The sequence below is a fragment of the Podarcis pityusensis genome (genome assembly GCF_964106645.2).
Source record: "Podarcis pityusensis genome assembly, chromosome: 2".
Lineage (NCBI taxonomy): Eukaryota > Metazoa > Chordata > Lepidosauria > Squamata > Lacertidae > Podarcis > Podarcis pityusensis.
In genome coordinates this window covers 116,393,215-116,419,937 of record NC_138029.1, presented here as the reverse complement: position 1 = coordinate 116,419,937, position 26,723 = coordinate 116,393,215, and the positions used below count along the sequence as shown (strand labels likewise).

At 44.0% G+C, this 26,723-nt stretch overlaps 2 protein-coding genes across 2 annotated transcripts in view; one reads left to right on the top strand and one right to left on the bottom strand.

Moving 5' to 3' along the window:
* LOC308469526 (uncharacterized protein) overlaps window positions 1-26,723 on the top strand; it is a 62,509-nt gene that overhangs the window by 6,260 nt on the left and 29,526 nt on the right. The gene's annotated exons all lie outside the window — the stretch shown is intronic.
* Window positions 178-26,723, bottom strand: CYP21A2 (cytochrome P450 family 21 subfamily A member 2). Its single transcript, XM_080992612.1, has 10 exons — window positions 26,447-26,723; window positions 22,783-22,872; window positions 20,963-21,117; window positions 17,736-17,831; window positions 14,755-14,856; window positions 13,739-13,825; window positions 11,663-11,866; window positions 3,976-4,145; window positions 1,762-1,865; window positions 178-933 (listed from the first exon to the last, which is right to left on the bottom strand). Exons 1-10 carry the CDS (start codon window positions 26,706-26,708, stop codon window positions 668-670), a joined length of 1,536 nt encoding a protein of 511 aa, XP_080848738.1. The 5' UTR covers window positions 26,709-26,723; the 3' UTR covers window positions 178-667.

Below are 26,723 nucleotides of genomic sequence, written 5' to 3'. Positions count from 1 at the left end.
GGGCGGTTCACAGAATAAAATCAAAATATAAAACCACAAGATACATAATCAAAATTAAAAGAACAACCCAATAAACCCCCACCCCCAAAAAACACATTTTAAAAGGCCATAGGATCCTCACAACATTTAAAGTAGGACAATTAACAAACCTCGTTAGAAAGACCATGATCTCAGAAATGTTTGCAGCAATATTTATTGTGTGATACACAGGATCTATCATGTGATGCTGACACAAAGCCCTACACTAACACACTGAAACAGAACTAAACTACAACACTCTCCCTACGATCTCTTTTCCCCCAATCGCAAGATGCCCATGACTCAAGTGCCTCTCCCTATATGTAACTGAACTGTGAAAAAGACTCTTTGTGAAGACAAAATATTTATTTTTTGCCATTTCTTTTGTAGCAAAAGAAAATCTTTTATAAAAAGCCAGTCTAATGTACACTAAGGTTAAATTGATTAACGTTTATTACATCTATCTACAAATAGCTAGAGTATATCTCCCGAGGAGCTCAAAGTGGCATAAAATAATTCTCCCATCCCCCCCTTCTATATTATCCTCACAACGACTCAATTGAGAGTCGGCGACTGTCCCAAGATAACAGCATCGTAGAATTGCAGAGTCGGAAGGGACTGAGTGTCCTCCCGACTGCCAGCGGAGGCCTCATTTTGCAAGTTCAGACACCGCTGCCCAGGGAACCAGCCTCACCCTGAAGGGCTTGCAATGCACAATAAACCGATAGAACCCCCTGAGGTCAGGGAGGTCTCCAGGCGATGGGGGCAATATCTGGAAATCCCGCAGGGTGTGTGCAAGGACATGGAAAGCCTCCATGCGCCCCAGAGTCTCCCCCAGGCAGACCCGTGCCCCACAACCGAATGGAATGAGTTGTCTCTGGGCCTCCCCCGAGGGGTCCTCCTCCAGGAACCTCTCTAGGCAAGAAGAGAAAGCTTGTGTTAGGAAGAGAATTGCCCACCCACGGAAGCAAAAGATTCAGGGCACAGGTATCCAGGGCACTATTTGCATGGAATTTACATATGCTGATTTAAATGTCAAGGCAACATGTTTTCGCCCAGATCACCCCAGATAACTTCTTCCATTGATCTGCACCCTGCCCAAATACCATTTGTTTCCCATTCATTTATGCTCAATTCCCCTCAACTCATTCCGGTTCACGCTCTCCTGAATTATCTCTATTTAAAGCAAAAGTAATTAAAGGGACGCAGGTGGCGCTGTGGGTTAAACCACAGAGCCTAGGACTTGCCGATCAGAAGGTTGGCAGTTTGAATCCCCGCGACGGGGTGAGCCCCCGTTGCTCAGTCCCTGCTCCTGCCAACCTCAAAGTGGAAGTAGATAAATAGGTACCGCTCTGGCAGGAAGGTAAACGGCGTTTCCGTGCGCTACTCTGGTTCGCCAGAAGCGGCTTAGTCATGCTGGCCACATGACCCGGAAGCTGTACGCCGGCTCCCTCGGCCAATAAAGCGAGATGAGCGCCGCAACCCCACAGTCGGCCACGACTGGACCTAATGGTCAGGGGTCCCTTTACCTTTACCTTTAATTAATTTTATTGGGAACATAGGAAGCTGCCTTATACCAATGCTCACTCCTAGCAATTAATCGGTATGCAGTTCAATCTAAATATGTGTCCGATGAAAGTGCAGGTGAGCCCTTGCTTTCTCATTATGACACACAGATCTCTCTCTCTCTCTCTCTCACACACACACACACACACACACACACACACACACACAGTGCAATACCTGGTCTGAACTCCAGGGGGTGGTGCCACTTGCTCTCATCATGATGGGCCCCATAGAGATTAGTGATAACTGTTGTCCCCTTGGGAATGGAAAAACCAGACAAGCTTGGAGTGGAGAGAAGACAAAAAAATGAGTTAACATCTGCCATCTCACAGGCAACAGGGTCTGAGCTTCCTCTCCTCTCTGCCCTGACCACTGGACCACCTTCTCAGAGACAGCCTTGGCATCTATTGCAAACACAAAGACTCCCGTCCTGAGCACACAGCCGGGGAGCACACAGAGCAGGGATGGTTGGGTGGTGAACCTGAGGCCTGGGGGCCAAATGTATCTCTTGTCTGGTCTCCGGAAGTCTCCCTGGGGCTGCAGTTCCCTTTCAGCCACCCACCTCAACCTCTCACCTGCCCTGCTCTGAAAGATGTTTTTGCATGCCTGGCATATGTCCTCAAACGCTGGTCGTGCTTCCCTAGATGGAGGGTGGAGGGTGGAGGGGGCTGCGACAATATTCCTAGAAAGTACTGCAAATAAGTAAAAAAATATATATTCATAGCTTCACCCCATTTTGCCTCTGGCTCTGACAAACGCGGGAATGTGACCCCCATAAGAATTCAATATTCCTGGTACAGTGCATAGTGCAAACTCCTCTGAGCCTCTGAAATCCACCCCACTTCTCCCTTCTCTTCTCTCTTACATGAGGTCTGGGTTCAAAACCTCCCTCCCGCATTGGTGTCAATGGTAGCAAGGCCTCACTAGAAACAGGGAAAAGCCTTGTAAGCATCGGCCTTAACAGGCCTGAGAAGGGAGCCATGGGAAAACTACACTGCTGGCTCTCCCCAACATCCTGCGTGGCACTGACCAAGCATCATTTCCTGTCTGGGTGCATGGGATCTATGAGTTTCCTATGCTTCCCGATCCAATTTACTGCTGCTAAGGAACAGCGGGGAAAGTTCTTTTCCTTTATACCTTGCTTCTGAGCTCCTCAAGGGTGTCCTTTGGGCTGTTGTAAGAAGTTGGATTAGATAGAGCTCTGATGCCGCACTGCAGGTGTTTTATGTACTGTATTTTTTGCTCTATAAGACGCACCTTTCCCCTCCAAAAAAGTAAGGGGAAATGTGTGTGCATCTTATGGAGCAAATGCAGGCAGGAGGCTCTGCTCAGTACTCCCTTTAAAGAGCCACGTGGAGCGTGTGTGCGGCTCTTGGGGGCTTTTCCTCCTCGAGGAAAAGCCCCCAAGAGCCACACACACACTCCGCACACTCTTTAAAGGGAGCGCGGCTCTTGGGGGAGCCTTAGCCATGCACAGCCTCTCCCGGGCAGGGGATGAAGGCTCCCCTTGCCCGGGAGAGGCTACGTGCGGCTAAGCAAGAAGCCAGGACGGCCAACGGGATCACAGCGCAGCAATCCCACTGGCTGTCCTGGCTTCTGGGATTCAGATTTTTTTTTTCTTGTTTTCCTCTTCCAAAAACTAGGTGCGTCTTATAGAGCGAAAAATACGGTATATACATTGGTACCTTGGTAGTTGAACAGCTTGGCTCCCGAACAAATCGGCTCCCAAATGCTGCAAACCCGGAAGTGAGTGTTCCGGTTTGCAAACGTTTTTTGGAAGCCGAGCATCTGACACAGCTTCTGATTGAGTGCAGGAAGCTCCTGCAGCCAATCAGAAGCCTCACCTTGGTTTTCGAAGCTGGGGAAGGGGGAGGAGCTCAGTCCAGGCAATTCCATCTTCTGGGGAGGACGATGAGTAGAGGAGCTCTGTCCTAGTTTGTTGTTTTAGCAATAAATCTGAAATAATTAACAGCCAGAGTTGTCTCGCGTTTGTGGCAGAGACCAAGCCATAACATTTGGCTTCCCATATCTCCAACTCAGTTCTCCAGGTATCTACATCTGTTTGGGAACACGTTTTTAAACATCCACAACTTATGCTCATAGGAAGCAATTCACTAATCAAATTAATAGCAGCAGCATAAAAGTGGGAGCAAGAGCTGTGCTGTTAACCCCTTCTTGACACCCTCTGTATGGCACCAGCTCAGAAGTCCACTGCATTGGCATGGATATCTATCAGCCCAGTGGATGTTCGCACATGAGAACCTACAGGTATCAACACCAACGTGTGGCTCTCCGGGGAGCGCACTGTCGGAGGTGGTCCAGCAGCACAGCCCCCGTGGTTTCCTTCTACACATGGAGAATGTCAGGATAGGCCTTGCAGAAACTGGGTACCTTGTATCCCGGATGGTCATGTGGGGCAAAGCAAGGACTGCTGAGGGGCGCAAGCGCAAGGTCTCCAAGATGGTGGCGTTCAAGAAGGGCAGGTGCTCCCGGTCACTATAGGTGGGGTCACGGCTTGTTCCCACCACAGCCATGAGCTCTTCATGGATTCGCTCCTGGATCTGGAGTGGCAAAGATAAGAACAAATCGGTATATCATGAGAAGACACACCAAGGCTCGGTATGTCGGCAACGGGACTGGATGGGGGGGGGGAACTTTCCTTTCTTTCTTCTATGTGATTAACCAATAATTCCCCCCCCCCCCCACGTCAGAAATGCCGCTTAAATGACCTACGATGGAAGATTTAAGACTGTGTGGATATAATTTCTAACCAAAAGCATGTTTTAAGGAGATTGTGGAAAAGTACAAGAGCTTTGGGATGACGCAGTAAAAAACAGCGTCGCCATTTTGGCAAGTTCTGTCGAAAGATTTATGTCTGGGAGGAGGAATGCATTTGTTTTCATACTGCGGGCGAACCTCTTCAGAGGACTAAAGAAGGCGACAGATTTGTGAAGATTAATGATGGAAAGAGTGCTTTTATTTATGGAAGTGGGGGTAACGGAGGGCCAAGATGGCGACGGTTTAGCAAGCAGGCTTCGGAGCTCCGCTGAGAGCAGGTCTGTAATTAGCATTGACTGCCACCCAGGGAAGTAATTTTTCCTTTTTTACTTCTCTACTTTTTAACTTACGGAGAGTCTATGCTATGAGAAACATCCTGGGCAAGTTCTGTGAAGCATCCTGGGCAGGCCGCCAGCTGCTAGCTATTAACTGCCAACTCCCTCCTATACTTTGTCCCTGAAACCCCTGGCAGTCTCCACACAGAGAACAAACTGAGCACTTTCTATTCTTTTCTCTCTTTTTTGGTTGGGGAAACCTCTCCTTGTTTACTCCCTACGGTGACGCTATGCCTGCTAGTAAACGCCACAGGGACCCAGAGGATGTAGCTCTCTCACCGGCTTCCAAACAATCTAAAATAGAGGACTTTTTTAACAAATCTGCTTTTACAGTTCCAACAAAAAACCGGTTTTATCCTCTTGAAGATGATTGTGAGTGTGGGGAGAGTATTCAAGGTGAGAGCGTGGAACTGGATCCAGCAATGGGGCAAGCTGATCCTGTGCTCCTCAGAGAGGAAGAAATAACAAGGAGGGAGAGCTCCCAATTAACTCTAATTGCAAGAACGGTTGAGCATATCTTCCAGCAAATTAGAGGTCTTGCCTCTCAAATAACCCAGTTATCCAAAGAGGTCCACAGTTTATCAGTTAATAACAAGCAGGCATCAACAGAACACCATAATACCAAAGGAAATTGGCGACAACAAGAGCAGACCCCTAAGCTCAACATAGAATGTGCAGAGGCTCTTAAAACAAACTCTTCTTGTTTAATCTTCCAACCAAAAAAGATCTGCATGACAATTTGTGGAAGGCCAGATCAAACTCCTAGCTGGAAAGGTGCCCAGCGTTCCAAACGACATTTATCAAACTTACTTGGCATTGGACTTACAGAGATCGACCTCGTTAGGACTGAACTCTTGAGTACCACAAATCAAAGCCAAAAAATTATGTTAACTTTTTACTCTACTAGACTGCCCTCACTAATTCACAAGCTGAAATTCAGATTGTCAAGTAGAGGAGTTTTCCCAACCCGGGTATTTTGCAATTCTATTGTTGCACCCTTATGTAAGATGAGGACTGCTGCTTCAGAGGGGCCCACAAAACCAAAGCCTGGATCCCCAATGGAAGTAATGACATCACAAAAAGACTTGGCAGGTGGGGAGGAAACAGACATGCCTGAGTTGAATCCGCAGGATCATGCCCAACATCAAAATAACCAGGTGAGCCAAAAGGAACAGCCGATTCCTCTAGACAATCATCTTCAGGAATCTGAGCACTCTGTAAATCCCTTGGAAGAGGATTTTCTCAGCTCCTTTAGGAATCTCCCTCAGGAAGAGCAACAAAGAGTTATCAAGAGGCTTGATCTTATGAGCCAGACACTGAAAGAGATTAAGGAACCGGAGGCAGAGATTGATAATAGATCCAATGGCCACAACAGAATGATAACTATAGAACCACCGGAGTATTGGACAAAGATGAGATATTTAGAAGAGGAGGAGTCAGGAAATACACCCAAGAAATCCCCATTGGCAAACAATTTGCAAAGAAAAGGCCCAGTGATTACAAATGTGAGTACTTTATGTACGACGACTGAAATAATCGAACATCTGGATTATTCCACAAGCATTAGCAATAACCTGCCTCAAAAACTGGTAAACTCCGAGAGCACATCGGCCAACAATTGACTAAGAGTAAATCACTGTAAAACAATTAAACTTCTCTCATGGAATGTAACAGGGTGGACGAACAAGATCCAAGACAGTGATTTCTGTTCTTACCTACAAACACATGATATCATCTTTCTTCAAGAAACCTGGGCAAAAGAGGGCACTATGGTTGAATTACAGGGTTTTACAAGTTACACTCAACCAGCTCTTAAAACTGTAAAGTATGGAAGGCCTAGTGGGGGGCTGGCGGTGCTGGTGTCAACCTCTCTTAATGTATCAATTCAACAGTGTCCCTTGCTGACCACCCCTAATTTTTTAGTGTTGTCTCTTTCTGATAGTCTCCTGAGAAATACTTATTGCATATGTGTGTATATACCTCCAGTAAAGTCTTGTGGGGAACTGAGATCATATTGGGATAAACTTGACCAACTACTCGAAAGTATTGACTCTCTGTCACCTAACCCTCGGTTTATCTTGGGAGGTGACTTCAATGCCCGGATCGGCCTTGTTTCCCCACAAAATACAATATTATCTGGTCTAAACTTGGAGGACGAACCTGAAATCTGTCAGAGGGCAGCAATGGACACCACCTCTAATCGCGCTGGGAAACATCTTTGTGAACTTATAATAAAGCATAACCTTTTGTTATGCAATGGGCACGGTCAAGGGGATCAAGAGGGTTATTTTACTTTTACCTCCCCCAGAGGATTTACTAGCACCATAGATTATATCCTAACATCTAATAATGTGCCAGTTAACCGAGATACCTTCAGGATAATTCCCAGAGCTGAAAGTGACCACTTTCCACTTGAGTTATCTCTGACATTATTCTTTTCTCCTGCCTTTCCTAAATTATTGGACGAAACAGAATATCTGATACTTGGAAATAGAAGGTTAAAATGGAATGCACAGGTCCAAGAAAAAATGATTCAGATCCTGGATTCCCATGAATTTGCTTTATTAAAGGGGAAAATGTTGTTAGAAACAGGAAATGTAATTGGACTTTATGAGAACATAATCAACCGAATGCGCCCACTGATGACCACAGCTAGTGTGATAAAAAACAAAAAGTTTAAGAGACAGACTTGGTTTGATAAGGAATGTCAGAATAGCAAAAAATGCCTAGCTAGGGTACTTAGAAAATTGAAGTTAAAACAGGATAAGCACAATCTTGCCCTACAAGCTGAGGTAGCCCAGTTACGAAACAACTATAAATTATTACTTAAAAGCAAGAAACAAATATATTATGAACAACAGTGGAAAGAATTGGGAGATGCAGCACTTCAGAAGGACTCACGGAAATTTTGGCATCTGGTTGCCCAAGGCACAAATGGGCTGGGCTACTCGTTAGAAGCATCTGTCCAAGGAAAGGATTGGGTGACATATTTTACAGAAATATATGGCCCCTGTCCTGACCTATCCCCACAAGTTTACTATACTCAGTTATCAGAACTGCCAGAATGGCCAGACGTCACGCCCAATCAAATTAAGAGGCTAATCGCAAGCCAACTAGCTAATAAAGCTCCAGGAGAAGACATGATCCCAATGGAGATCTATAAAATAAGACCTGATTTCTGGTCACCCATATTTGCAAAATTGTTTTCATACATTAACAGCTCAGGTCGTATACCTGAAGGGTGGAAGTTGAGCATAATTGCCCCAATATATAAAAAGGGCGATAAGAAAAACCCTGCCAATTATAGACCCATTAGTTTGTTAGATGTAGCCTCCAAACTATATGCCAGGCTCCTTCTTGGGAGACTAGAAGAATGGGCAGATACAAATAAGGTGATATCTGAAGTCCAGGCAGGTTTCCAAAGAGGGAAATCCACATTGGACCAGTGCTTTGTGCTGAACTTTCTGCTATGTAAATACATCCATAACTTGAAGCAAAAATTATATGTTGCTTTTATCGATCTAAAGTCAGCTTTTGATACGGTCCCAAGACACGCATTGTGGCAAAAATTGGAAAAGACAAATATAGACCTCCGTCTATTATTTCTCATCAAAACATTATATACTGACACATCAATACAAGTAAAGGTGGATCTGGCTGGCCATCTCACCACCAGAATTAAGACCACCACTGGAGTCAAACAGGGATGCATTTTGGCACCTTTCCTGTTCAATTTTTATATTAATGACATGGTTAAAGAACTGGAGGGCCTACAGTTTGCCCCTGTCACAATTCTCGACCAAAAACTCTCAGTTTTAATGTATGCTGATGACCTAGTACTTGTATCTAGAACCCAGGTGGGCCTGAGACGGCTGCTTGCAAAATTAAGTTCATATTGTATGAGGAATGCTTTATCTATAAACTATGATAAGACGCAGGTCATTGTATTTGGGAAGCGTTCTAAAAAGCATGTTTGGCACCTGGATGAACACATCATAAATCAAGTAAATACGTTTAAATATCTGGGATTGATTTATTCAGAAACGGCATCTTGGAATACACAGCTATCCAATATTAAATTGCAAGCCTTTAAATCAGCAAAAGCCATTCTGAAATTCGCTGCATGTAAAGGTGGAAATCTGGTCAACCCAGCTCTATCTGTGTATAAAGCAAAAACAATGGCCCAGATTTTATATGGTGCAGAGGTTTGGGGTACCTCAAAGGTCTCCGGTCTGGAACCCCCACAGAATTATTTTTTAAGAGTTCTTTTAGGTTTACCCAAAGACGTGCAATCTGCCATGGTCAGGTTGGAAACTCGCATGTTGAGCATAGAGAGCCAAATAGATAAAAGAATTCTCTGTTACTGGTTTAGAGTTCAACAGATGGACAACACTAGGCTACCAAAAAAATGCCTGATTGAGCTCTCAAATGGATTACCCCTTAAAAACTGGGTACATCATGCTGCCCAACTGATGGGCAAATATGATCTCTCAGTGACTGAGATTAAAGAACTCCCCTTATATTCACAGAAAAATATTTTTAAACGAACCATAAGGGCAGTGGCAACTAAAAACGATCTAAACTCTATGTGCACATCTACATGCGCCCCATTGTATTTTAAACTTAGAGAGGTCAATGAACACATATCTTATTTTAATGAATTGACTTTTGCACAGCTTCGAAAAGCTTTTACAGAGCTACGACTAAATACAATAAGCTCTGCTTATAGAGATGGGAGACATAGAGGCATACCAAAAAACGAACGTGTTTGCATTAGGGGATGTTCTGAAGTAGAGGACCTTATGCATTATATCTTGCACTGTCCGTTATATAATGATGCAAGAAAAAGATTTTTGGTACCTATAATGACAGGGTCCCCTGGCCAGAACCCCCTTGATATGATGTTATATCTCCTTGCAGACACAGATAAGTATGTGACCTGGCGGGTAGCACTTTTTGCAACTGCTGCCAGGAAAATTAGAGCAAATTATATAGCCAAGGTAGCCATTAACTGTAAAGGAGATGAATTTATCTGATCCTATCTATCTACCTCAGGCTATGCTCTATCTTTGTCACCAAACTCTGAGTATAAATTGCACATTGTATTAATTGATATTGTTTTTAACATTAGTGACCATGTGATGATTTTAGCTTATGAATTTTATTGTTTAATGTTTTTATTTGTACATTGGGGTACTTTTATAGCTTTGTTTAGAGTACGTAATGTTTTAATAATATAAATGTTTTAAGCCTTTTTTTACCAATTCAGTATATTTACTTTTAATTGTCAAATAATTCTGTGTACATTGCGGCAGCCTTTGGCTATGTGCAATAAAACTGACTGATTTATGGAAGTGATGATATATGGAAACCATCTCGATATGGTTATTGGACGAATGGAAAAATCCACACAGGATTATAATTTGTGTTTATCTGCTTAAGGAGATTATCAGAAGAGATCACAAAGAAAAAAGAAAAATATATGAAAATAACAAGATGAGATGTGGGAACAGCAAGATAGGACTGAATAGAATTGTGAACATTATTTGGACAGATTTGTGGACATTAATGCAGTAGCAAGATGATGATTGGAATCCCCTTCGGAACTTGAAATATGGGTACCCCCAACAAAAATTTAAAATTCGGCTTTGTAATTCGGAATTTATGTGATGTGATTTGATTTGATTTGATTGGTCGGGGTTTTTTTGTGTTGTTATGTGTTTGAGTCATTTATTGTTGTATTTTTTGTAATTCTTTTTTATATGTTTATCTTTCTGTTATGACTTTTTTGTTTTGTTTTATAAAATTTTTAATATATATCTTTTTTTAAAAAAACAAAAAACAAATTGGGGTGCGGAGAAGACATTCCGGCAGATTTAGGATCCCTGTAGTTTGCTATAGACCCAGGCTGACATGAGGGGACGCAACCCTTAGGCACAGAAAGCCTCCCTACCCCACCCTGCACAAACACGGGCTGAATAACAGCATTGTAGAGTTGGAAGAGACCCCAAGCGTCATCTAGTCTAACTCCCATGACAGATGGGCATCCAACCTCTGCTCAGAAACCTCCAAGAAAGAATGAAGAAATCCTGAAAAAAGAGCAGTGGCAAGGGAAATTGATGGACTATGCGGAACTGGCGAAACTGACAGATAAATTATGCGACAAGGATTGTGATTTTAAAGAATGGAAACCTTTTACAAAGTACTTAAAGAAACAACAAAATGAACCGATCTCCTTGGCAGGTTTTGAATAAACAGACACAAATGTATTATTGGTAACATAAAAGGTAAAGGTAAAGGGACCCCGACCATTAGGTCCAGTCGTGACCGACTCTGGGGTTGCAGAGCTCATCTTGCTTTACTGGCCGAGGGAGCCGGCGTACAGCTTTCGGGTCATGTGGCCAGCATGACTAAGCCGCTTCTGGTGAACCAGAGCAGCGCACGGAAACGCCGTTTACCTTCCCGCTGGAGCGGTACCTATTTATCTTCTTGCACTTTGACGTGCTTTCAAACTGCTAGGTTGGCAGGAGCAGGGACCGAGCAACGGGAGCTCACCCCGTCGCGGGGATTCGAACCGCCGACTTTCTGATCGGCAAGCCCTAGTCTCTGTGGTTTAACCCACAGTGCCACCCACGTCCCTATTGGTAACATATAGACAGATAAATTAAGGATCATTACAATTTTAGAATATGCAGAGAGTAACATGTGATCAAAAACCAGAGAGAGGAGCTGAGGGAAGTCCGGGAGGGGGTGGGAGGGTGGGTTCTTTTCAGGGATGGGGGGTGAAATGAGGTTGATATGTTTTTGATAAATTGTTGCGTTGAAATGTTTAATAATAATAATAAATTATTTTTAAAAAGAAACCTCCAAGAAAGGAGAGAGGGGGAAGCTACTGTGGCCTAGCGAACCATCAAGCTTGGGATGCCACACACACACACACACACACACACACCGCTGCATCCTACCTGTGGGCGATGCACCAAAAAGGCCACAGCCCAGCTGAGTAAAGTTGCTGTGGTCTCAGTGCCTCCGATGAGCATGTCAACAATGGCCATGTGGACGTGTTCTGGCACAAGGCCCGTCCCCTTGCCCTCACTCGCCCCATGTTCATGCTGGAATTGCAGCATGTGGTCCACCATGTCCTGTCCTTCTGAGGTGCTGTGGGGCTCCTGAGAGAGAGAGAGCAGAAGTGGCTTAGTGCCCAAGCAAGGGAGAACCTCAAGGCAGCAATGCTTCCAAGTATCAGTTGCTGGAAACCACAAGGGGAGAGTGTTCTTGTGCTTCAGTCCTGCTTGCCAGTTTTCCTCAGGCCACCATGAGAACAGGGTGCTGGACTAGGTGGGCCAATGGCCTGTTCCACCAGGCCTCTTCTAATATTCTTAAGCTCCTCCAAAATCAAAAGAGACCCCAATGCTATGACCTCTTCAGTTTCTGCTTAACCAGGACGTCACCCACTCCTTCCCAAGGGAATCTAAGAGCGCTGACTGAATCTAATCTCCACGTCCAGTTGTCATGAAAAGCCCACCCCACGCCCCATCACTGAAATCGCCCTACCGTTTTGTCTGTTCATGTGACAGGGCCTTCTCGGTGGTGGCTCCCCATCTGTGGAATGGCCTACTTGTATTTGTTTCCCTCGTTATGAACATTCTGGAGGAATTTCAAACCTTCTCATTCAACAGAGGCATTCACTGACACAGGAATGGACAACTTGTGGCCTTTTTCATGTGATGTTGGACTTCAACTCCAATCGGTCCCAGTCAGGCCACGTAACAGTTGATGTGATGTGAATCCAATGTAGCTCTGGAAGGCCACAAGCCCCCCCCCCCCCAGTCCTTTACTAATGGACGAATCTTGACAATTCACCCTTCCCCACTCAGACATGAAGCTCATTGGGCGACCTTGGGCCTGTCACGATCTCCTAGCCTAGCCTACCTCACAGTGTTGTTGTGAGAAGGAACTGGGGAACCATGTGCCCCATCTTGAACTCCTTGGAAGATAAAGGTAGTATATAAAAGTAATAAACAAATAAATGAACAAATAGTCTTCTGAAGGCTGGCGGTGGGAAGAAAAGCCGTTCTCCCCCCGCCTGCCTACAGAAGAGGTTCGAGGAAAGAGGCGAAGGAGCGCTGCCCCTTCACCTCTGTCCCCGGAGCTTGCCGTTCCCCCCCAGCCTGCCTTCAGAAGAGGTCCGGGGACAGACTGTCCCCGGACCTGGTCTGAAGGCGGTTTCCATAGGAACGCATTAATTGATTTTCAATGCATTCCTATGGGAAACCGTGCTTCGCAAGACGAAAAACTCGCAAGAAGAAAAAACTCGTGGAACGAATTAATTTCATCTTGCGAGGCACCACTGTATATGCAACAGCTGCCAGCGTAGTGATTGCTACTAAATGGAAATCTCAGGACATACCAACAAAGGAAGAGTGGATTTGTAAATTAAATGAGTATATAGAATTGGCAAAATTAACTTCAATTATAAGATATCAATCAAATCAAAAGTTAAGAATGGAGTGGAAGTATTTCGAAGATTATATGTCAAAACATTGTTCTAAAAATGACATGTTAATAGGCTTAGGATAAAAAAATGTAAGCAATAACAAAACAAAGGGGGGAAAAATCAGAATTTAACAAAAATAATTTATTATAGAAAGCAAGGAGGAAAATGTTGAAAGAAATATACAGAAGTCGAATTGCTGTGGAGGGGTGGGTGATGGGTTTTATAATTAAGTGTATAATTATGCAACTGTTGTAATGTAGATATTATATTTCATGTGAGGGAATCATTGGGAATTTTGGTTATTATGTATATATGTTAAGTTTCAATAAAGATCTTTGAATTTTATTTTATTTTTTAAAAAGGTCTTCCTTGAGCACCACTGCACCAGTTGGATTTCTACCCAACAAATGCATGATGTCATCTTCCATAGTACCTTGAAGTGCTGCTTCTCCACATTGCTGCATCAAGGGCCAATGAGTGTCCTAGTCTCCTGCTGCAGATCCCCACAAGAAGATCCCAACCTGCTCACCATCCATATCCTCACCTGGTGTTTCTTCATCACGTGCTGGACCAAGGCATCCCGGCTTTTGATGCAGGAGAGCAGGTGGCGCAAATTGGCATTGGGGAAGACCTAGGGTGTCAGGGAAGCAGAAGATTTTCAGCACTAAACACCCAGAGACCCACCCGATTATTTCTCCCACTTTTGCAGAGAACCAGGCTATCTCAGCATAGCAAAGTCCAAAGCAGCCTGCTTGCTTGAGCTGTGCAGCAAAGCGCTTTGACTAGAACCAGTCAATAAACTTGCTTTAATAATAATAATAATAATAATAATAATAATAATAATAATAATGATGTTTGTTTATACCCTGCCCATCTGGCTTGGTTTTCCCAGCCACTCTGGACGGCTCCCAACAGAATATTAAAAACACGATAAAACATCAAACACTCCGCTAAACAGGGCTGCCTTCAGATGTCTTCTAAAAGTCGGATAGTTGTCTATTTCCTTGACACCTGATGGGAGGGCGTTTGAAACAGACTCGGAGTTGAGAATGGATTTCATGCTCTTTATTCAGCTCATAGTGGTGAGGAGGAATGGAAGTTCCCCCAGAATGTCTGCTTTATATACATTATTTGCACAACGGGCCCCACGTGATTGGCTAATTCCGGGATTCACCTGTAGGCCAATCAGGTTGCGGATTCACTTCCAACTGGAGGAAGTGGGTGGCTCCTGTGGACTAGTCAGACTGCTGCATTCTCGACCCTATTGTTCTAGGACCAATCAGACTGCTGCATTCTGAATCCTATTCAACTCAGTACATAACAACGTTCCACAGGGCGGGCGCCACTACCGAGAAGGCCCTCTGCCTGGTTCCCTGTAACCTCACTTCTTGCAGTGAAGGAACCACCAGAAAGCCCTCAGAGCTGGACCTTAGTATCTGGGCAGAATGATGGGGTGGAGATGCTCTTTAAGAAAGTGAAATTGACCTTGGCCAAGCAAGGCAAGTTTAGGTGGCAATGGTGTTTCCCCCCTAGTTAGCCAGCTCATTGCTGCCCCTGTACCTTGAGGAAGGGCAAGGCATCCACCACCTGGACAGAGATTGCACCCCAGTTTTCCATTATCTTGTAGATGCAGTCATGCAGTTTCTCAATGGTGAAATTGTCCTGAAGTGGAGGAAAGTGCAGAGTCAGGCTGGAGACGAAGACAAATGGCAGGAGGGATGCTGGGAGAGTCAATTCATTTCCGGCAAATCTGTCAAACTCAGACTTTCTGAAGCAATATGTGACCCCAAACACAGCCTTCTTTCAAAGTACGCACCTGCCCAAATTTTGTGAGGCTGTTCTCCGACAACACAAGATTGGCAGAAATACAAATATGGGGGGGGGGGGTGCAAAAGTTGCTAGCATCAAATTAGAGGAAACTGCTTGTGTAAAACTGTGTACATACATTAGTAAAAACTGTGTATGAAAAGATAAATAGGTTTGAAGGCAAATCTAAAAAAATGTAGTATAAAAGGTAAAGGGACCCCTGACCATTAGGTCCAGTCACGGACGACTCTGGGGTTGTGGCGCTCATCTAGCTTTATTGGCCGAGGGAGCCAGCGTATAGCTTCCGGGTCATGTGGCCAGCATGACTAAGCCGCTTCTGGCAAACCAGAGCAGCGCACGGAAATGCCGTTTAACTTCCCGCCGGAGCGGTACCTATTTATCTACTTGCACTTTGACGTGCTTTCGAACTGCTAGGTTGGCAGGAGCAGGGACCGAGCAACGGGAACTCACCCCGTCACAGGGATTTGAACCGCCGACCTTCTGATCGGCAAGTCCTAGGCTCTGTGGTTTAACCCACAGCGCCCCCCGCGTCCCTATTGGTAACATATAGACAGATAAATTAAGGGTCATTACAATTTTAGAATATGCAGAGAGTAACATGTGATCAAAAACCAGAGAGAGGAGCTGAGGGAAGTCCGGGAGGGGGTGGGAGGGTGGGTTCTTTTCAAGGATGGGGGTGGGAAATTTAGGCGGGGGGATGAGGTTGATATGATTTTGATAAATTGTTATGTTGAAATGTTTAATAATAATAAAAATTATAAAAAAGAAATCTCCAAGAAAGGAGAGAGGGGGGAGTTACTGTGGCCTAGCGAACTGCTAGGTGGGCAGGAGCAGGGACTGAGCAACGGGAACTCACGTGTCGCAGGGATTCGAACTGCCGACCTTCTGATCGGCAAGCCCCAGGTTCTGTGGTTTAGATCCCTTTATAGTACAAACACTGACAACTGGGAAACACTGACCTGCGAGCGCTCTAGTTGGAGAACAGCCTTTACCAAAGGTGTCCTGGGCTTTGAAGACACTCGAACTCAGGACGCAAGGGATAAATGTGCTAAGAGGAAGGAACACTTGGCAAATCCACACTGTGATCAACTCCCGCCCGGAAACCAATATTCCCACTGTGGAAGGACGTGTGGGTCCAGAATTGGCCTCCACAGTCACTTACGGACTCATTGTTAAAACCGTGTTTATGGAAGACAATCTTACTCGGCTACAAGGGATCGCCGAAGAAGAAGAAAGTGACATTTGCACTAAAATTCTGCCTGAATTTCGTGGGGTTTTTTAAAAAATAAAAAATAAAATGAAAATTGCTGCAAAATGTAGAAAACTGAATTTAAAATTGGGGGTGGGGATGAGAAATTGAGAGGAGTAGAACTGACAGCTCCTTCCATCCCTAGTCGGAGCAGATAGCCATGAGAAAAGGTGATTTAACAAGAAGGGGAGTCCAATGACAACAGTGGTATTTCCTGCCATTATAGTCAAACCTCAGTTGTTGAACATAATCCGTTCTGGAAGAACGTTCAGCTTCCAGGAAGATGATCAACAACCAAGGCACAGCTTCTCAAAAGCATTCGAAAATCGGAGCATTTACTTCCGAGTTTTTGACGTTCAGGAACGGAAACATGCCAAAACGGAGGCGTTCAGGATCCGAGATTTGACTGTACACCTTATGACTCAGCAATAGGGATAGGGACAAATTTGGAACTGTACACATTTTGCTGCAGTGACCTAATTTGCTTTGTTACCTAAACATGAACTGAAATGCAGCTGCCCTTGCAAAATTTTGTGGCGCGTTTCTCCAGATAAATGAGGTGTACAAAAATGCAGTTTAGTGGGAAAGCAGTGACGACAACAACAACAACAACAACAATTTATTATTTACACCCCGCCCATCCATGTACATCCATGAAAATAGCACACAGTGAGAACAGGATACCTGGACTAAAAAGGTCCAGGCTCTTCTTAAATTTGTATGTGTATATTAAGGGGAAATTAAGGGGACGTGGGTGTATTAGGGAATCACCCACTAAAATACTACTACTACTACTACTAATAATAATAATAATAATAAATTTTATTTATATCCCGCCCTCCCCAGCCGAAGCCGGGCTCAGGGCGGCTAACAACAATAAAACAGTACAAAAGTACAGCATTAACAACACTCTAAAATCATTCATTATAAAATTAATTAATTCAAGCCACTGGCAACCATTGGGCCAGAGCTCCGCGAAGATTGCCGAGGGAGGGGGTCAGACTGTGCCCTTGCCAAAGGCCTGGGGGAACAGCTCTGGCTTGCAGGCCCTGCGGAAAGATGTCAAGTCCCGCAGGGCCCTGGTCTCTTGTGACAGAGCGTTCCACCAGATCGGAGCCACAGCCGAAAAAGCCCTGGCTCTAGTTGAATTCTCCTGGGGACTTCTCTGGATTTTGCATTGCAGTTCTTGGGGCAAGTAATGTGCAAAAGTGCACATGCTAGCATAAGATGTGCATAAAATACATGAATCGGTGAAAATGACAGACAAAAATGTTTTATATTAGGGCGAAATGCATTGCAAAAATGGGTAAATTAGGCGCCCACTCAAATGTCATTGAATTTTCATGAGGACATTTTAAGAGAGAAATTGCAAACTGATGTGCACTTACAGAGATCTGAACTTGAGAACGGGAAAAGGAGAAACTGAGGGGGACTGAAGTGGACAAATGCCTCCGTTCCTACTCACCAAAGGGCCGAACAAGACGCTGCAGATGACCCCACAGGCTTGCAGAGAGAAATCCTTAGCCAAATCCACAGGTTTGCCCCCATAACCATGGAAAGCCTGAGAAAACCAGAAGAGGAAAAGGCTTCCCTTAGAACATGTAGCATCATCTGGGCAGTAGAGATTGGTCATAATATAGACATGGAAACATGAGAACGATTGTGGAATTTGGTTATAAAATTTACAGCATGTTATGGTTTCTGAGAAAATTATACAAAAATGACATATCGTTGGTATCTAACACAAAGTGAACTGGCAAAAATGGATATATCTAAATCAAACAAGCGTTGTAAATGTAAAGAGAAAGAAGGTTCTTTTTATCATATGTGGTGGTCTTGTAGTAAGGTTAAAGCTTTATGGGAAATGATATATAATGAATTGAAAAAGATGTTCAAAGTAAATTTTATTTTATTTTATTTTTTAAAAAGAAACTTTTCTCTGGGGAGTTATAGGGACAGAACTACCTAAACTGTATAGAAACTTATTTATGTATGCTACTACAGCAGCAAGAATGCTACTTGCCCCAAAATGGAAAGAAGCAGAATTCCCAGTAAAGGAAGAATGGAATATGCAGAAATGGTAAAACTGACCAGAAGTTGCTGCAGGCACCTCCTCCCTCCCTCCTCCTGGCTTCTCCCCGCCCTGCCTAGAGAAGGAAGGGGATTGGGCTTTGTTGGTGCCAGCAGCAGCAGCGCTTCAGCGGCCGCCATTTTAAGCAGCCCCTCTCCAGAGCCCTTTCATGCGCCGCTCATTGTCCCTCCGCCGCCACCAGCCCCTGCCGCTTGCAAGACACAGGTGAGCAGCCACCGGGGCTCGTCCGGTGCTGTGAAGAATGGAGGGGAGAGTCGTGGGGGGTGGCTTATAGTCCAGTCCCCCACAAGGTCGGAGGGACAGTGGACCGGCCCCCTGCTGAAAAGTTTTGCTGACCCCTGCTCAGGACTCTCCCCTCTCCTTAGAGAGTGATGATGCTTTTCGCTTGCCTGGAGGTGCACCCAGAAACCCCTGACTTTTGGATGGCTGAAGCGCAGCCCACCATACAAAGTTCGTCTCTGTTGCTCAGCCCACGTTTGCTGCTGGCTCCGCCCACCAACGGCATGTGACCCACAGTGCTACCCTCAGTCTGAAAAAGGTTCCCTACCCCTGACCATAGCTGTCAACTTACAGATTTGAAAATAAGGGATCAGCAGCCAAAATAAGGGATTTTAGTCAACCATCTCCTTTCCTTTCCCCCATAACAGTCAATCGAAGGAGCCTCCAAAACAAATCCAAAAGCCCCCCCCCCACGAGATCGCCGCCCGCCATTGTACTCAACCAGTTCCTTTCCTTTTCCCCCACCATGTGCCCCTGCTCCAGACAGACCTTTTCCCTGGCAAGGGTGAGTGGGCCATCGATGACGCATCCATCCGATTCCGAGCACAGGTATGTTCAACTTATGAGCCCCTCCGAGCCAAAGGCAGAAAGCCCAGCCAGCAGCCAAACGAAGCTTTAAGTGGTGGTTCCCACAGCGCAGCAACCCGGCAAAGGGGATGCAGCAAGGAAAACCACCGTCACTTCTCCGCTGGCAAGCGCTGAGCAAAGGCGAGTCCCCAGGCAACGCGGCCGGGCTCAAGGCATGCAAACTCCACCCCCCAGTCGTTCTTAGACTCCTTATTGGGTGAGCAACGCAGCCAAGCAACACAGTTGGAGCCTCCATCCTCCCTGGCCGGCTGGCAGGGAGGGAGGGAGAGGAGCTGCTTCCTTTGAAACCCGGGAAATTTAGGTGCGGGACTGGCAACATTATTTTCAGATAAGAGAGGTTTATAAATTGGATAAAAAAATTGGTTTCCAGGTGGAAAAATCAAAGTTGGAAACAGAACTGCTAGAACCCAATGTAAAGATACTTTCGAGAATGTATAATCTGCTGTTGAAATGGAATACTGAGGAAGAAACAGTAAAGTCGGCAGTGATAAAATGGGCACAAGACATGGGTCATAACATCATGTTTGCTGACTGGGAGAAGTTGTGGACCACTGGGATTAAGTTTACGGCATGTAATGCCTTAAGAGAAAATATAATGAAAATGATATATAGGTGGTACATGACCCCAGTCAAGCTTGCAAAAATATATCATTTGCCCGATAACAAATGCTGGAAATGTAAAGAGATTGAAGGTACATTCTTTCACCTTTGGTGGACGTGCCCAAGGATCAAGGCCTTCTGGGAAATGATATATAATGAACTGAAAAAGGTATTTAGATATACTTTCCCGAAGAAACCAGAGGCCTTCCTCCTGGGCATAGTGGACCAATCGGTGTCAAAGAAGGATAGAACTTTTTTTATGTATGCTACAGCAGCAGCAAGAACTCTCATCGCAAAGCATTGGAAGACACAAGATCTACCCACCTTGGAAGATTGGCAGATTCAACTAATGGACTATATGGAGATGGCGGAAATGACTGGCAGAATCCGAGACCAGGGAGAGGAGACGGTGGAGGAAGATTGGAAGAAATTTAAAATTTATTTGCAGAAATACTGTAAAAGTTATGAAAGTTAAGGACATTGAAATGAATCTTAGGGGCTTTAGCAACAAAGTAAAATGTAAGATTGGACTAACAATAGATAAAATAAATAGGATATGAATTTGCTGAATTAACTTTTAAAAAGGGATACAAGAACGGGAGATGTGAGGAAGTCGGGAAAATAAGCTAATTGAAAATGAGAAATTAAGAAAGAGGGAATTTTTGTTTTTTGTTATTATATGTGTTTTTATCTTTTTTTTTCTTTTTCTCTTTTTTCTTTGATGTGCTCAATGTTTTGTATTTTTGTATTGTATTGTCTTTTGTGATTTTGTATTTTCTTTGTCTATGTAAGTTTGTTCATTGTCAAAATTTAATAAAATACTTATAAAAAAAAAATGAAACCCGGGAAATTTAAGGGACATCATCAATAAGGGACAGCAGTGGGAAATGGCACTGGGATAAGGGAGTTTCCCGCCGAATAAGGGATGGTTGACAGCTATGCCCCTGACATAAAGTAAAACGACATGGTTCTGGGTTTCATTGCCCAAGCTAGAGGTTCCACATTTTTTTGTTTTTTTAAAAGGGGAGGGAAAGTTCTGTTGCACAAGCGGAAGTCCTGGCCCCGGAGAGACGGCTTCACAAGATGCACAAGCCGCCCATCCTGATCAGTCGGTGGCATTTGCAGCATCTCACCTTGCAGAGCTGACGAGCCTGGCTCTGGACAATCTGCTCCATGTTTCCTCGCAGGCAGCGCTGGAAAGCTACGTGGGCCATTTTTCTCTGCAGACGCCAGGTCGGCGTATAGTTGCCCAAGGAGAGGTCCTTGCCTCCCAACGAAACAAGGTCTGCTGCAGGGCGAGAAGTAGGAGGGAGAGAAGGAATGCTTCCAGACTGCTGCTCTTTCCCGGGGGGTGGGGCGGAATGCAATCACACACCAGAAAATTGCGATGGAAACCGGAACAGAAACCGGAGTTCGTTCATTGGCCCCATTGCCAGAAGGGAAATCAATTAAGCCAGGATTTGCTGTTGTTGCTTACAGTCTGCAAATGATACAGAATTTATTTGTTTCCCCTCCCGATTTCCATTGCCTGTGCACTGAAATGATTGGGGTGGAACAATGTAATGTCAACGATGAACTGTATACATTGTTGGAATCTCCGCTCGGCCAAGCTGATAAAGTCTCATCTTCCTTTGTCCAAGCCGTCGAATTGCCTCCCGACGTATAACGACCTCAAGCCTTTGATGAGGCTCCAAGGCATATTCTATTCAGCAGAGTTCCCAGCACAGGGAAGAGACGAGAGGTGTGGGCTACATGCTATGCTTTATTTCTTACTACGCAGACAGCAAAGAAATATGCATCCTCTGTCTACGAAAGCAGAGAGCAACTGAACAAAGGAACAAAGGAAACAGGAAACCACTAACGTCACACCCCGTCTCCCTTCCCATGAGACTGGAAGGTCTCTGGAATGTAAACAGAGTCCTGTGACTCCAAGCAGCTGCTCAGTGAGAAACAGAAACTAACACACATGACATATTTTGGTTTTGACAGAAGACAAGCTGCAGCAGAAGGGAAACAGGTCTACATGCAGCAAAGAACAAGACAGAATGGAATATGGATCCTGTTTTCACCCCTATTTGGAATCGGGCCCTGAGCTGCTTCTCCTGCTGCTGCTCCTCTCTCCCAGCTCCCTATTTTACAACTACCTGTAATATTAAAATGTTTTCATTCACCCAGGCAAAAATACGCAAGGAGGGTGGCAAAATAGTGCCAGAGAAAGGGGAGGAATTGCTCTGCCTGTTGGGAAAAAACAATTCAGGGAAAAGGAAGAACACATATTCAGAAATGGAGTCACTGCCATGGTAGGCATGAAAGAAAATTACCTCAGTGGTATTTGCTATGAAAAGTGTTTGATTGTGGGAGAATCAATATAATGTAACCTCTATGTAGAACAAGGCCATTAGGGTCAACGTGAAGCTCACAGTTTACACAAAGCTTCCCAGTCAAAACACAGTTTGATTGGCACTTCCTGTTTCCAAGTGAAGGCAGCCATTTTGATTTGCCACCACTACTAGGCACCTAAAACTGGCTCCAGGAAGGTGCATGAGGGGGTACGGTAGAGGGATTTCCTTGTCAATGTTTGTCACGATTCTGCTTTCACATGGGAACAGGAAGTGAGGGCTTTGTGTTGCTCTAGTCCAGGCCTTCCTTGACTCTATGGTCAGGTTCAGATGTAACAATAAACCATGGCTTGCCGTTGCAAGCATGAGCCAAATCTCTCCCTCTGCCCTTATCCCTACAAGAAAAGGGAATTGAAAGTTTGCAATTTTGAATAAACTGTAGTTTCTCATTATCTCCAACTGAGGAGACTAAGTTCTTTTCTGACTGTGATTAGTGAGCAAACTAGGCTAATGAACCAAGGATTGATCCGTGTTTGCTTAAGCAGTCATGGCTGGTTGTTACGTTTCAACCAGGGTTATGTGTATATCTTCCCATTCAACCAGGTTACAATTACCAACAAATCCATGAGGCCGTCCTGCAAAATCAGACCATTTCCGCAGCAGCGCCTCCCGAATCAGATCCGTGCTGTTCAGAACCACCATGTCTAAGAAGAAGAAAAATAAATTCAAAAGTTGCTTATATAATAATAAGAATAATAATAAATTTTTATTTATACCCCGCCCTTCCCGGTTTAAAAACCGGGCTCAGGGCGGCTAACAGCAATATAAAACATTGATTAAAATGTGACTTAAAAACAGAATAAAACAGCATAAAATACAACATAAAATGCAGCATCAGTATCAATAAAATTCAAAAATTCAGGGGTCATTTTTTGGGGGGACCCAGCTAGCAGACATCAAATGATCACCAGGGCTAACTGGCCAAGTTGGTCCTACTAGGGCCAGCAAGGAGACCAGGGAAGAATTTAAATGTGGGGTCCCAGAAAGGGTTTCTTTATAGAAGGGGAAAGGGGAGTGTGGGGAAGGTTTCTGCTTTGGTCTTGGTGTGGCAGTTGCAGACAAGGACCCGGGAGACCAGGGTTCAAGACCCCACTTGCCCATGAATATACATCAATATACAGTCTCTATCAGAGATTTCCATTTTTTATATACATTTTAAAGGGACCCCAGACATTTTAGATCATTCCTAATTCCATTTCAGATCATTTAGTAATACTTTTAAACTTTACATATGAAGAAACCAAGCGATTCGTTTCAGTAACTATCAGAAGTCTGCTTTTGGTTTTTCCGCCTCGTGTGTAAACTTGACTCCCTGTTCCACTGGGCTGATGATGATCAAAACTTAACCGCGACTAGAATCCAATGAATGTTGGTGCATTGGCCAGTTTAGGGCATAGGATGCCCTTATGTTTTTATTGCGTCATCAGATTTAACTCCGGGGAGACCCCTCCCGCTTTCTCTAGCGCAGACAGGTTCTTGTTGGACTCCATTTCCCATCAGTCCCCACCTGAACAGCCAATGGACAGGGGGTGATGGGAGTGGGAGTCCTGTAACGTTGGGAGAGCCGCAGTTTTCCCGTCCCGGATCTAGCGCCTGATCCGCATTCCCAACCGGCAGAGCCACTGAAAAACTAGGCTAGGCAAGTGGTAGATCAAAAAATCAAATCCCTGCCTTCTCTTCTGATAAAAGGATCCCACCTCGCCTGAAACCACGGGAAGCCACTGTTAAGGCAGAATGGACAGATCCACCAAAGTTCAAAGCGAAACAAAACAAGGAATTATTACTTAATTTGCCATCAAGATCATTTAGCCAGTCAGAAGACGCATCTCTCACGCTATGCTAATGAGGCTAATTTTTTATTTTAGTTTTAAAAAAACAGCACCCATTTGCAAACAAACATGCAAGCGCAGGAATTATACCTGCTTAAACAGTGGCCGTGATTTTATTTGCCAGCACATGGGAAGGCTGAGATCTAAATAGGGAATTATTGGAGCAATTTGGGATCACTGAAATCAACAGCCGTGCTATGGAATGGAGAAGCGTACCCAGGCACCTTAAATAACTGCAGAGAGGCAGCTGGATTCTGAAGGGCATGTGGTTAAAAAAACAAACAAGGAAGAGGGTTTTGTGACACATTAAAGGACTTTACATATCCATGACACCATAACCTTTTGTTAACTCAGACCCACTTCGTAAGATGCAGCTGTCTGTCATCAGATTCACCAGCCGAAGCAGACAGTCACCCATGAAAGTTTATGCTATAATAAATCAGTCCTTTATGGTGCCACAAGGCTCTTTGTTATTTTGTGGTCTGGTGACTTAAAGGAGAACTAGGAATCTCAGACATGGGTATTGATTATACACCCTTAGATGGTTCAGTTTTCTTTACATTTTTTTTTAAAAAGGATGTATTTTTTGACTTTTTTACGTGACACTGAATTTTAAATAATTACTGTATATATGTATATAGCCAATTCTAGGCTAAGCAGCTTCATTTATTTAATTACTGTTCAGGGTAATTAGGAAGCTGTGAACCAGAGGAGGGATCTAGAGTATCTCTTTTGTGTGCAGAAGATTCCAGGTTCAAGCTCTGCCATTTTTAGACAGAGCTGAGAAGATTCCTTATCCAGAAACCCAGGACAGGCACTGCCAACAACTAAAGGGAAGTTTGAAATGTTTGATATTTTATCACTTTATTATTATTATTATTATTATTATTATTATGATGACACAATACTGAGGAAGAGAGACCAATAGTATGACTTGGTTTATGGGGGCTTGCTGTGTCTCTATATATCAGGGAAATGAGGGAGGAATAATTAGCTTTTTCTGTTCAGAAAAAGGACCCTAATGCAAACATTTATGGGTGGTATGCAACATCGGTCACACTTCAAGCAGAGCTTTGGAAATTAATAAAGTCTAACATTGGATAGTTCCTCATTTTTGTAGAATTTAATAGTTGAAATGCCACTTCTCTGTATTATTCAAAAGGTGACATGCAAAATAAGAATGAAAAAGCCAAGACTTTAATAATGTTTTTTAAAAAATAAAAATAAATGCACTTCAAAAGACCCTGATACACTAAAGGACACTTAAGGTTCTTCCATTCGTTCTGTGATTTCCAGACATCTAAGAGGTGTCTCCCCCTCCCCCTTTTGTCCTGCCACTTTTCCCGGGAAAACCCACTGTTCACTGCTGAATTTTAACAAACGCCAATCAAGTTTTGATGTATGTTCTAATTACTATTACTTTTTCTTTTTTAAAAATTAACACTTTTGCATTATCGTAATAACCTTTGTGTGTAATTTTGTCATTTATGACCATGTATAAATGTATTGGCTATTAAAAAAAATATCAAAGGCAACAGTGGCGAGTAGAAAAAGAAACATGATCTTCTAAAAAGTTAAAATGCAGATGCAAGAAAATAACCAAATACTAACAAAAAAATTATTGCATTTTTTTTTAAAAAAAGAATTACTATTTTGAATCATTGCAATATCCTTTTGTGCACAAGATCTTCATTTGTGCATATAAATATACACTTTTCCTAGTAAATTTTATAAAGAGAGAATTGACAACCATAAAAGTGGGCAAACAAATGTGATATTCTAAAAAGTTAAAACGCAGAAGCAAGGCAATAACTGAAATACTAACAGACAAACGATTATACACACATATATTTTTAAAACTGCTATTTTAGGCAATCGTAATGTCCTTTTATGCGCAAAATCTTCATTTGCGTGTACAAATAAACATTTTAGCTGGTAAATTTTATAAAGAGAGAACTAGCAACCATTGAAGCAGGGAGGGGAGTCCTCTTCTAAAAATGAAAATGCACACAAGAATACCCCCCACACACCAAAAAAACCCACCCCAAACTACAGTAAGAACCATTCACACTTCCGTTTGTCCTGTGATTGATAGGCAGAGGTCTGAGAGATTTGTCAGTTGTCTCACCACTTTCCCTGAGAAAACCCACTGTTTACCGCTGAATCGGAACAAAAGCCAATTTGCAGAAAACCCAACCGAAGTTTCTTCTGATTCAGCAGTAAACAGCGGGGTGGGTGGGTGTTTTTCCCCTGGGACGAAAGAAAAACCTCTCAGACTCAGGGGACAAACAAACGTGGCTGAGTCCTAAGACAATAAAATGGCAAAACAATGTAAAATTGTGACTAAGCTATCCAATGCCTTAGTGATGAAGTTTTTGCTCTGGTTTACCTTTGCTGCCAAGGCGAAGGCGGAAGATGGAGCCATATTGCCGAGCCAAGTCATGGAAGTGGATGGGAAGGTCAGGATGGAACAGGTGGAGGAGATTGCCAACGAAGGGCAAGGCCCGAGGCCCGGGCAGCCTCCCCAAGTTCTTCGGAAAGCTGAACCCCCCATGCCGCTTTGTCAACAAGGCTAGAACCAGCAGGAGGAGAACAAGGAGCGCAGCAGTTAGCATTTTTAAATGGGTGCAGGGGCCCCCATCCTGGTGCATATATAGCCAGGAACA